The sequence below is a fragment of the Acomys minous genome (assembly GCF_964271855.1).
Source record: "Acomys minous genome assembly, chromosome: 16".
Classification (NCBI taxonomy): Eukaryota; Metazoa; Chordata; class Mammalia; order Rodentia; family Muridae; genus Acomys; species Acomys minous.
In genome coordinates this window covers 21,107,614-21,119,889 of record NC_140498.1, presented here as the reverse complement: position 1 = coordinate 21,119,889, position 12,276 = coordinate 21,107,614, and the positions used below count along the sequence as shown (strand labels likewise).

Sequence of the window (12,276 nt, the reverse complement as noted above, 5' to 3'; positions counted from 1 at the left end):
AATCGCTGTGTTGTCTGTAGCTTGGCCTTGGCTTCTTCATAACCAAAACTCAGATCCCAGTGAATCTTTTTTTTTTTCCAGGTCTCAAGTGTCTTAGTTGAGAGGCACATACATTAATTTCCACTCTAGACAGTTTACTAAAAAAAGGACTGGAATTACTTGGGGGGGGGCAGATTTAAATTGAGTCCTCTAAAATCTATTGAGACTGTGTGTTTGAATCCCTGGAAAATCTGGGGCACCTGTCCATTGTAAACAGCCAAGGAGGCAGCTCTTATGAAGGGATTTACTCAGAATAGAGCTCCAGATGCCAGGTTGACCCCCTTTTCCTGAAAATTGGGGCCATCTTCACCTCAGCTCCAGAATGTGCCCCCGTCTTTGTCCGGAAGGACACTGGCTTCTTTGTTGAAGGCATGTGCTTTGGGAGAACAAAGGATAACTGCTTCCTAGCAAGAGCTATGATGAGGGGATGCCCCATGATGCCACCCTGGCCCCCAGGTGGAGCTGGGTGCAGAACCATTCCTGGCATATGCCACTGAACACATGCCCCTAGGATCCACAGCCACAGGCAGCATTCGCTGCAAAATGGCCTGCAAAGGCTTAAGCTTTTGAGATACTTGGCTTCCTTGAGGAGGGGCCACTCTGGTCCTATTACTTCAGGGAGAAAGGAGAGCTGACTGACCTGGACATCCAGGTGTAAATTCTCCGGAGGGTCTCCAGAAGTAATGAGTATGTCCATCCATGGCCCCATCTTTGCTCCCCTCTTAGGAAAACAGGCTCTACCATGCACAGTTTCAAACTCCTCCCAAGGCCCACTAAGCCCGGTTTTTTGAATCAGCCTCCATCTCCTGGCTCCTCTTGCCGTTCCCTCGGAGGAACATCTATAAGACACATCCCTGCATGCCACTCCGTCATGAGCGCGAGCTTGTGCTTCCCCTCTGCCCCATGCATGACAGCACCGAATGCCAGAAGATGAGGTCCGAAAGGCATAAACAACAGGTTACTAATTGCCATATCCTAAGGCCTTAGAAGCCTCCCTGGTTTTGTTACCCCTTGCATCCAGGCTTTCACTGCTCTACTCACTAAATGACATCAAACCCACACGTTCTTCTGCTGTTAGCCTTTGCTGTCGGGGACCTCATCCTGTACAAGAAAACAAGACTGATTTCACATCAGGAGGCCTCCTGACAAGAAGTCACGGCTCATAAATGTCAAGAAAGGAAATAGCCAAATTTAAAACCGTGGCCATTTAGAAAAGAAAGGCAAGACCACAGAGTTAATTTTGTCGACAGCCTTTTGTTTTGTGTTGTCTTTTTCTTTTTTTGGTTTTTCAAGACAGGGTTTCCGCTGTGTAGCCCTGGCTGTTCCAGAACTCACTCTGTAGACCAGAACTCACAGATCCACCTACCTCTGCCTCTCTAGTGCTGGTTTTAAAGGCATGTGCCACCATGCCTAGCCTGTTGACAGACTTTTTATGAAGTTCTCACTGTGTGTCTGACTTGTGCACTTGGAGTTAAGGTGGAGCAGTCATGAAGGCTTAGGGGGCTGGAGTGCATCTCAGTGGTCAAGCATATTTGTCCTGAAAACTGGCATGTTGGCTTGAAGAGCCGGTTTCCAGGGCATAGGTGCAGGGGGCAGCAGTGTAGCCTGCTGAGTCTGGGTAAAGGGCCATGAGGAGGAACAGGGGTAAGGCGAGCGCCTTGGGCTAAAGCTGGCATCTCTCCTTTGGGGGCAGAAGTTCCTGAGTCTGCTTAGGAAAATAACACTGTGAGCTGCAAGCTATATGAGAGGCAGAGTGCAGATGGGCCCTGCAGGGGGCTGGCATGCTAGCGGTTGGCCTGGGACCAAGGGACCCCAGACTGAACTGACTACACATAGGAAAACAAGGGGGGCTGTGAGACAGAAGTAGAAGCCAGATTTCTAATCTCAGTGATTGGGTGAATATTAGTGGGACCTGGAAGAGCCCATAAAACCCAGCCCTGATGTCATCTCTGCATGATCACAGTCCCTGGCAGGCTCTGCATTTTCCCCTCCCCAACCTTGTGCAGAGGCAGATGCCCTAGGCACACATGCTCACCCTGGCAGAGGTGGACCCTCAACTCTAGCGATGGTGTCAGCCAGAGAGAAACTGGCCTAGGGAAGATTGCTCGGGATGTACAGCACCCAGAAAAGGCTGCGTATAAAAATGTATAAAATGTATAAAAGTGATTGCACATGACTTCCCCATTCAAGAAAGGTGGACCTGCCTGCTCTCACTCTCCAGTGTTCAGAATGAGAGGTCTGTGCACTTAAACGCAACCTTGGTCCCTCTCTAAGGGAGTGTGAGGAGGTGAGACTAAGGGGACCGTCCTGACACAGCTTGAAACACGTGCCTTTCCGCCCAGATCCAGATGGGAGAGGGCAGTGCATACAGAAGAAGGAGTTTTGCCTTGTTTGGCCTCTGTAGGTGCATCATCCCAAAACATCAGCACCACCCTTGCAGTTAACCTGTCTGGAAAAAGGGGGAGTGTTTTAAGATGCTTGGGTGTGGTTGATACCACTGCTACACTGGCAATGTCTTACAGGCTGAAGTATTGTGGGGCCAGGAAAGGACCAGAAGGGGTGTCGGGAGAGGACCGAGATGCCAATATCTGTGGCACAGGACTCTGCTTGGCCCGTGGTCGCTCCCTGGAAACAGCAGGAAAAGCAAAGCAGAGGGGTAAGCTGCACTTGCAGACTCCTTGCCTCTGACTGGCTCGCCCCTTGGCCCTCTGCAGATCACAGTACTCACAGGTCACATGAGCCTCCTGGAGCCTGCACATTAGGGCTGAAGTCTGTGGTCAGGAGACCCCCTTACAGTCAAGGAATCCCTTAGGGCTCTGGCAGGGTTCATAGCTTGCCCTCTTCTTTATGGGTGATCCCAGAAAACCGACCTTTGATGAAGACAGGCCAGGCGGGCCCCAGCAGGCCTGGGATAAAAGCAGTCACCTGTGTTTTCCAGAGCTGTGACCCCACCGGCCTGTAGTGACTGCAGAGGCAGAGGGAGCTGTCAGCCTCAGCTGCTAAAAGAATGACATTTCTACATTACAAACATGGTTCTGAGGGCCCTAAAATGGGCCTGTTGGGGGAGGGGGCTGTCCGTCCCCTTGATTGTCCTCCTGCAGTCCTCCTAGGCTTAAGACAATTTTTTTTCCTGCTTTCTCTACTATAACTTGGGGAAGGAAGAAAAAAAGGTGTGGCAAAGGACAGAATAACCTTTGAACTTTGTGCAACCCACATATTGACCTTCCAGGAGGATTCATTGCGGGCAGAGTAATTTGGCCTCCGCCCGAGGATCGCCCAGCTTGTTCCTATTGACTCTTTGGGACAGGTGAGAGGAGGCTGAGACACCACCTCACAGCCTAAAATGAATGATCTTTCTCAGAAGCATTGGCCATGGCGGAAGCTGAAGATGGAGTCCCCACTCAGCAAACTGCCCTCGTTCCCCTCCTGAGGAAAAGCCAAGCTACCAAAATCATTGTACACCCCTCCTGTCATGGATCCTCCACTCCCTCGCCTTCCAGTGTCCCCAGAACATTTGATGCTGATGTTTCCCTCCAGTCTCCTCAACTCCACTTGCTGGGCAGGTGCGCACAGGGGAAGGGACATGTTGGCCACCCACAAACCCCATCCCTGATTCGACCCATTGGCGACAGTTAACATTGTACTGAGCTACATTTTTACGGTTTTAACCCAACAGAACATGAAGTCAGTCTAACCTGCTTTTAGAATTACCCTTTATCCACAACTAAGTCTAAATGTATTTACATTATGATATTAAAGGACCTTTCTAATGACTGGAAGGCAACGAACCAAGATATTTGTTCTAAAAAAAAAAAAAAGTGAAAGGGTTGGGTAAAATGTGACATTACAAGCCATATTTTCCCCTTCAGGTAAGCAAGCCGCACCTGCCAACCGCCACCCACGCTTTTATGCCTCAGTCACCAGATATGGCCTCATTCTACACTGAAACCTTTTAGAGGCGGCCGCACTGACACATGCCCCCTCCCTGGCAGCCCGGGCTGGCTTGCTGACCCAGCTAGAAGACAGCTCTCTTGTCTGGTGCTTGGGGTAGAATCTGGTATCGTCAGCCTAGCATGGGGAGTGAGATGGACTCTTGAGTGGCCATACCTCATCCAAGGAAACTGGACCAGTGTTGTTTACAGAAACAGTAGAGTCCAACCTGGGAGGAGTCGTGGGTGTGGGGTGGAGAAATCATTGCCTCGTAGTCATATGCTGCCCTTCTAGAAGGAGAGAAATCAGTTCAAACTCCAGGCCCCCATGTGTCTTTTACACTCATAGGAAACACGGAAGTCACCCCCTTTCCTATCTGGGTTCTTCAAAGAGCCCCACTCACCCCAGGGTCCTGCTGACTATGCACATTGCAGTGAATGGCATACAAAACTATTTTTCTAACCTAAGCACAGGTAACTTGGGGTGAGGAAGCTCAGAATACGCCTCAGGCAGATGGCAAGGTGGGGCGCCTCGAGGGATAAAAGGGAAACTATGCATTTGAATTTCTTTCACCAGTGGATAGTTTGTGCCAAAAAGAGCACACATCAAGTATTCAAGAAGCAAAACTGCCCGTTAGCTTAACTTGGGACTCTCTGTAGGGGTTACCAGCAAGAACGCAGACAACCCCAAGTACAGTGTAAGCTGATTTCTTGACAGTCAGAGCTGTCAACCCCTGGAAATGGGCAGCACAACTACCCACATGGTTGATGTAAGTATAATTCAGTAATGAAATTGTCAGGCATGTACCTCTATGCCATAGTGTACACCTGTATGTGTGGAGTTTGCTAATATAACCGTTTCAATAAAACTCTATTGAAAAAGCTGTTTGTGTCTCGTGGAATACTGGTTGCAGGTGACAAAAAGCACAAACTGGTTAAAGGGGATATGGTAGGAAATGCAAATCCAAGCCAGAATGAAACCACTTTACATTCTCCAGAAAGGGCTAGGCAGGTGTGGGGCCAAGGCAAACTTGAACTCTGACAGTGTTAAGAGTTGCACATAAGTATAGCTGCTTTATCTGGTGGCTGCTCAGAAGCCTGACTCGCAAGCCCAGGGAGCCAGCTCAGTGGTGAAAAGCACCAGCTGCTCTCCCAGTTTCAGGGGATTATTGTTTTTTAAATTATCAGTATGATCAGTCTGCCTGGCTAGCAATCAATTAAGACACTGACACTTGTTATATTTTAAAATAGTCTTAGTTAACCTGGGGCAGGGCAGACGTTAATCCTACTACTTCCCATAGTGGGCAGGCATAGGATCTCTGCCTCAGTCCCATGCCATCTGCTTCCAGTAACGTCTGTCACGCTACCTCCCATCCATAATCCCAAATACTTGTTAATGTTCTTCATTTGGGCTGAATCTCCATGCATGCCAGCATGGAGCCTCCATCTAACCCACAGCGGCCTTCTCCTCCTCAGGTCTTTCTCCTTTCTCCTCAGGGCAGTCTTTCTTCTTCCCAGAATTCCTCTCTCTCCTAGCCCCACCATGTCCTTTGCCCTGCCCAGATGGGATAGCTTTTTATTAAGCAAAAGGTGGGTCACAGAGACAGCAAGCAGTCAAAATACATCAGACCATCCCCCAACAGGGCATCCTGCTTCCTCTTCTGGCCTCTGACGGTACCAGGCACTCACATGGTGCACAGACACACATGCAGGCAAAACACCATGCACATAAAACAAAAATAAGCAAAATCTAAACATTCTTTTAAGTTAAAAAAAAAAAAGTCAAGGCTGGGTGTGGTGTTGTACACCTTTAATCCCTGTACTCAGAAAGCAGAGGCAAGTGGATCTCTGTGAGTTCAAGACCAGCCTGGTCCACACAGAGTTCCAGGACAGTCAGGGAGAGAGACAGACAGACAGACACACACACACACACACAGAAGAGTAAGGCTCTTTTTTCTTTTCTTTTCTTTCTTTCTTTTTTTTTTTTTTTTTTTTTTTTTTTTTTTTTTTTTTTGGTGTTTTGAGACAGGGTTTCTCTGTGTAGCCTTGGCTGTCCTGGACTCACTTTGTAGACCAGGCAGGCCTTGAATTTTTTTTTTTTAACTATTTTATTTATTTTACATAAGAGTGTTTATCTACATGTATACATGCCAGAAGAGGGCATCAGATCCCAGTAAAGATGGTTGTGAGCCATTATGTGCTCTTACCCACTCAGCCGCCTCTCCAGCCCTCTTAATTCTTAATATTATCTTATTGGTTCTCATCATACCCAAAAGAATTAAAAGCTCTTTCATCCACACTTGTGCACAGGCGCCTGAGAGATGGCTCAGCAGTAAGAACATTTGCTGCTCTTAGGGACTGGAGTTCGGATACCAGATTCAAGGGAAGATGCTTGCCTCAACAAAGTGATGGCGGAGAAACTCAGTCCCTTGTCTAGCTTCCGCACACATATGTGCATGGCCATGCACATCCGCACACAAATATGTCATGTATTTAAACACACATAAAAGATGTACACAGTGCTGATGATAGCATTAGTATCATAATAATATTAGTCAGGATAATCATTATCAGCTAGGAGACTGAAATGTCCATCGACTGTGTAGCCTTGGCTGTCCTGGGCTCACTTTGAAGACCAGGCTGGCCTCGAACTCACAATGATCTGCCTGCCTCTGCCTCCCGAGTGCTGGGATTAAAGGTGTGTGCCACCATGCCTGGCGGCATTCCCATCTTTTGCTGAGCCATTTCTCCAACCCCCTACTTCCAAATTCTTTTTGAGATATAGATAGATATTCTCTCTCTCTCTCTCTCTCTCTCTCTCTCTCTCTCTCTCTCTCTCTCTCCTCCCTCCCTCCCTCCCTCCCTCCCTCCCTCCTTCCCTCCTCTCTCTGCAGCCCTGTTTGTCCTGGAACTTGCTATGTAGACCAGGCTGGTCTCAAATTTACAGAGATCCACCTGCCTCTGCCTCCCGAGTCCTGGGGCAAAGGTGTATACTACGATTCCTGGCTTACTTCCAAAATCTTGAGTGTAGAATTCTCCAAAGAACACAGAGACATCGATTTACGCTCCCAAAATCCTCTTTCATAGTTTGTTATTAGAACACATTATTGTGATAGACTACAAATCTAGTATGTACAAGATGATGAGTTTAGTTATGATCGCACACATGGATATCATACACACATACATGTAGGGGTATGATGGACAACCAGGCTGGCTGACTGACTGCTGTGTACCGTCAGGATAACCTGAGTGCATTGTATTTTAAAGTCTTAGGGGAAGCCATTCTCCATACCTTGAAAGCTGACTGAGTCACAAGCTGCATTTCAGAAGGCTGTAGTTCACTCTGGCTGCCACCCATTACATCTGCCACACCGTTGAATGCCAATGACAGAACCCAACTCAAGGGGCTGTGTGGATTCGGGTCAGAGTGTTCGCCTGCCTGCTGCGCAATGGAATGAAGTTCTCGGTTACTTCCCCAGTGCCACCTGGGCCAGGCCTGGTGGTACCCGCCTGTAACCCTAGTGATAAGGATGGTGGAGGCAGGCGGATCAAACAGTATGAGCTATGCAAAGCTACACAGAGAGTTTAAGGCTAGCCTGAAATACAGAAATATTAGAGACCCCATTCCAAAGAAAAACCCTCAAACTAGCTCAAACCTCCCAGAACTGAATCACCTTCCTTTCCTTTCACTCTCCTGCCACACGCAGGTGACATGAGACACACCTCGTATGTCTGCCTCCCTAGCCTTTACCAAAATAAATGTGGTGCACACCTGTTGTTCCAGGCAGAGCCAAGAGCACCTTTGAGTCCGAAACTGTCTAGATCCTAATTGCTTCAGCGGGCTCTAGTTCACATAGCCCACAACTGCTAACTTTGCTTCATGGCTCAGTTGCAGAAGCCCTGGGATGGGATCTGCAGGTGGATTTGTACTGTGCGCGGCTGCCGTCTTCAGGCCAGGAAAGGGAAGAGCAGGGCTCTGCACTCCAGTAGCTGGCTTATGCAAAAATGTGCCCATCTGTGACCCCCGCCTCAAGACCACCCCAATCCATCTGTCACATGGGGTGAGTGCACTTATTTCCAACGACACCATTGCCTCAAAGCTTCCTGACAACTGGGCTATTGAGCCCAGTTAGACTTAAGCGTCAAAATTCCGAGGCTGGCCAGGAGTTGGTAATCCTTCTCCAGTCGCTCTTTTCGACAGGAGCTCGCTTGGGCTGCACAGTAGGAGGAGAGCATGCGACCCTCCACAAACCGGACAGCGCTGGCGGGGTTGGGCGGGACTGCGCGGCCAGAAGAGGCGGAGGAGGACCGCGCGGAGAGCAAGCGCGGCCGCCAGGGGGAGCCACCCTCCGGGCCGGCGTCTCGACCCCGCCCCGGCCTCTCGGCTCCGCTCGGCTGTACTCGGGCGCAGCGACGGCGGCGCGCGCTTCCGCCTCGCGGGCTCTGCCCCGGTGCGAGCGGCCGCGCGATGTGGCTCGGGCCGGAGGAGGTGCTGGTGGCCAACGCGCTATGGGTGACGGAGCGCGCCAACCCGTTCTTCGTGCTGCAGCGGCGCCGAGGCCACGGCAAGGGCGGCGGTCTCACGGGTGAGCGGGGCGCGGGCGGCCGGGCCTGTGCGCACCGGGCCTGGCGGGGCCGCTGGACGTGACCCACGGGCACGCGCAGCGGCGCCCGGGGTCGGAAGACTGGCGGGGTGGACCGTCCTGGGACGGGCGGCAGGGGGAGAGCCGCAGTGGCCTCCGCCGGGACGGGTGCACACTCCTGCAGAGGGACTTAGCAGCTAGAAGCCATCAGGGTCGTCCTCTCCCTCCCCCAGCTCGCCCTCTGCCTCAGTTTCTCCAGCTGCCTCTGAGGGACCAAGTGGCATAAGCACACATTTTCCTTTGCCCCCTTCTTTACTCCCAATTCACTGAAGAATTGCCTCTTTGTGAAGAGCAAAGATGCCCTGACCTCTGCTCCCCTTCCTCAGGCTTCTCACTTGATGCCACCAGAGCTCCCGACCCAAGACTTGTTTTGCATATTTATCAGTATGTGAAGTGTCCTCCCAGCTACCCACGGTGCCTTGTGGGTGTTTGGGCATCACCACTCACACAGAAGCAGCTGGAGTGCGTGCCTCTGACTTTGTGTGACATGTGGGATTGTAGGAATCTCCTGAGCAGGATTTGTTCATAAGCCCCTTGTAGTCCAGGGTCGGTCAAGCGCTACAGCCCTGCAGCAGACTCCAGCAGTAGCCCCCCTTCTGGGTGCCAGCTCTTCCTATTTATAAAGTGACTTTTCTGCGAAATGCCCTGATTTTCAGGTCGGCAGCTGACAGTCCTGCCAGATGCAGTTGTAGGCTTCTCATAGGTGGCCTCAGCTGCCGGCCTCTTATGATCCACTCCTCCACAGTCAGGCGCCTTCCCAAAGGGCCTGGGGATTACTGGATGGGGGCTACACCTTCCAGGACCCAATGTTTATTGAGAATTAGGTGGCAGCCGTCCTGGGCAGCCCAATGACCAGCCTTGGAAGCTACCGTGAGGCACTGAGGTCCATGGGGCACCGTGTGACAAGTCCCTTTTATACCATTCTGTCTCCTCCTCCAAGGCTGTGAGCTTCCAGACTCTCCTAAATCCCGTCGAGCCAGGTTTGTGCAGCCTGCCATGGCCATTGTGCCACCATTGCTGCCTGAGCACTTTCTCCCTGAGAGGGTTACTCAAGCCTCTTCAAAACTGGCCAGCCTGGGTTGGAGAAGTGGCTCAGGACCCAGGTTCAAATCCCAGCACCCACGTGGTGGCTCCTAACCATCTGTAACTCAGGTTGTAGAGGATCCAGTCTCCTCTTCAGGCCTTCATGGGCACCAGACACAAACATAGTACATAGACACACGTGCAGCCATAGTGCCCACACACTTAAAAAAAAATAAAATAAAATAAGCCAGCCATGGTGGCGCATGGGAGGCAGAGGCAGGTAGATCTTTGAGGTAGAGGCCAGCCTGATCTACAGAGTGAGTTCCAGGATAGCCAGGGCTACGCAGAGAAACCGTGTCTCAAAAAAACCAAGAAGGAAATAAATAGGATATTAATAAACTGCCAGCCTAGGCTTCTTAATAAGATTGGATATGAGGTGGTGGCCAACAGGTTAAAAAGGTCCTGCAATGTGGCCATGGCAGTAGTTATGCAGACTGTAAAAGAATGTTCCCCAAGACCAAAAGAAAAACCAGCATGAACATTGAAAAGTTTTCTCCAACCTGGCGTGATGGCACATACCTTTAATCTCAGCACCCGGGAGGCAGAGGCAGGCAGATTGCTGAGTTCGAGGACAGCCTCGTCTACAAAGCGAGTCCAGGACAGCCAAGGCTACACAGAGAAACCCTGTCTTGGGGGAAAAAAAAGAAAGAAAGAAAGAAAAAAGAAAGTTTACTCCAGCCAGGGCCCTACCTGTAATCCCATCACTCAGGGAAGCAGAGGCAGATGGATCTCTGTGAGTTCAAGTCCATCCTGGTCTACAAAGCAAGTCCAGGACAGCCAAGGCTACACAGAGAAACCCTGTCTTGGGAAGGAAAAAAAGAAGAAAAAGAAAAGAAAAGAAGGAAAAGTTGACTCCAAATGATAGTAGGCCCAAGTGTGCCTTTTTCTTTCGTTTTTGTGGTGGTCTCATTATTTGGCAGGCCTGGAACTTGTTACATAGACCAGGCTAGGCTTGTTGTTGTTGTTGTTTGTTTGTTTGTTTTTTGTTTTGTTTTTTATTTGACCAGGCTAGTCTTAAACTCACAGAGATCTGCTTCTGCTTCCTGTGTTTTGAGATTAAAGGCGTACACCACTTAATTGCCTGTATATTTTTGTGTGTACGTGTGTGGATGCACATATGCACGCAGGAACCCACACATATGTGTGCTGAGGCCAGAAGCAGACACCAGTGCCTTCTGGAACTCTCCACCTTGTGTTTTGAGACGTTTTCTGGCCAGTGAACTCCAGGGAGCTGGCTCCACTCTGCTCCCAGCACTAAAGTTACAGATATAAGTTGCCATGCCTATCTTTCTGTGGGTGCTGGGGAGCCACACTCAGAGCCTCCTGCTGGTGTGGTGGGCATTTTACCAACCGAGCCATCTCCTCAGATCCCTAACTGCAACTTAAAATGACTTTTTTTTTTTTTTTTTTAACATTTTAGTAAAACATATGAGAAATCATTTATTTGGATGCACCTATTTTCCAACTACTCATGGCATTTATTAAAGATGACGAGGGCTCAGATGAAAAATGGTAGGTGAGCAAAAATTATTAAAGGTGAATAATAAAACAAATAGAAATTGTTTCTGTGTGCCAAGAAGAGAACAGCAGCAGCATATTTTCAGATCTCACCTTCCTTGGAAAGGAAGGAGTACATTTCAAACAGGAACAACAGGCAGGGTTTTCGATGACTTCTTTGTGTAAATGATGAAGAAGAGCGGATAAGGCGGACAGTGGTGGAAGATAGGGGCTTCCTGCCGATTTGCCAGGAAATGATGGTATTGACAAAGAGTGCTGCTGCAACGTGTGTCATCAGGCCAGAGCGAGCGTACGTGGTAAGGAGGACTGCCGATGCCCTAAAATGTTTCAGTTTAAAAAAAAAAAAAAAAGCTGATTCTCAAAATCTGATGATTCTAAAAAGTGTTTCCTTGTCCTGTTCAGCACTGACTCTGAAGGCTGCCCCTACGCAAGCTTTCCAGAATTGCAATGTGTGATGCCAAGTGCAGAAAAAAAAATTTTTTTCTATGTTGCCTTCCTGGGTTTGATATGGAAGGTGTTACAATATCCTCACTCTGGGGACAGTCTTAAGAGATATATCTGGCAGTTACTTAAAAGATAGTGTTGGGCCAGTAAGATGGCTTGGAGGGTACAAGGGCTTGCCACGCAAGCCTGGAGGTGTGAGTTCAGTCCCCAGATCCCATGGTGGAAGGATAAAACCGACTCCTGAAAGTTGTCCTGGGACCTCCTAGGTGCCACTATGCAGTAGTGGCAAAAATATAAAAGATAAATTGTGTAAACCAAGAATGTTGACCCCCACCTCATGAAGCAGAGGATCATGAGTTTAAGGCTGGCCTGGATGGCACACATCTTGACTTAAAAAAAAAAAAATACAAAAAAACAAAAATAGCACTGTACTATTTTCTTTGTTATAACATTTTCTCACTTTAAATAAAATATTTAGCTGGGGGTGTAGGTCGGTGCTAAGATGCCTGCCTAACATATAAACACTGGGTTTGATACACACACACACACACACACACACACACACACACACACACGCGAGATGTTTGTATTAAAACCTAATTTGGGGGCTGAGGGTA

General features: G+C 49.2%; 1 protein-coding gene across 3 annotated transcripts in view; it reads left to right on the top strand.

Annotated features, from left to right (window-relative positions):
* The first annotated feature begins 8,360 nt into the window (after positions 1-8,360).
* TBC1D9B (TBC1 domain family member 9B) overlaps positions 8,361-12,276 on the top strand; it is a 40,643-nt gene continuing 36,727 nt past the window's right edge. For all 3 annotated transcript variants that reach the window (XM_084763279.1, XM_084763278.1, XM_084763277.1), the window contains exon 1: positions 8,361-8,557. In XM_084763279.1, coding sequence (XP_084619405.1) covers positions 8,440-8,557 — 118 coding nt within the window. In that variant the 5' untranslated portion in view covers positions 8,361-8,439. The remainder of the gene's footprint in view (positions 8,558-12,276) is intronic.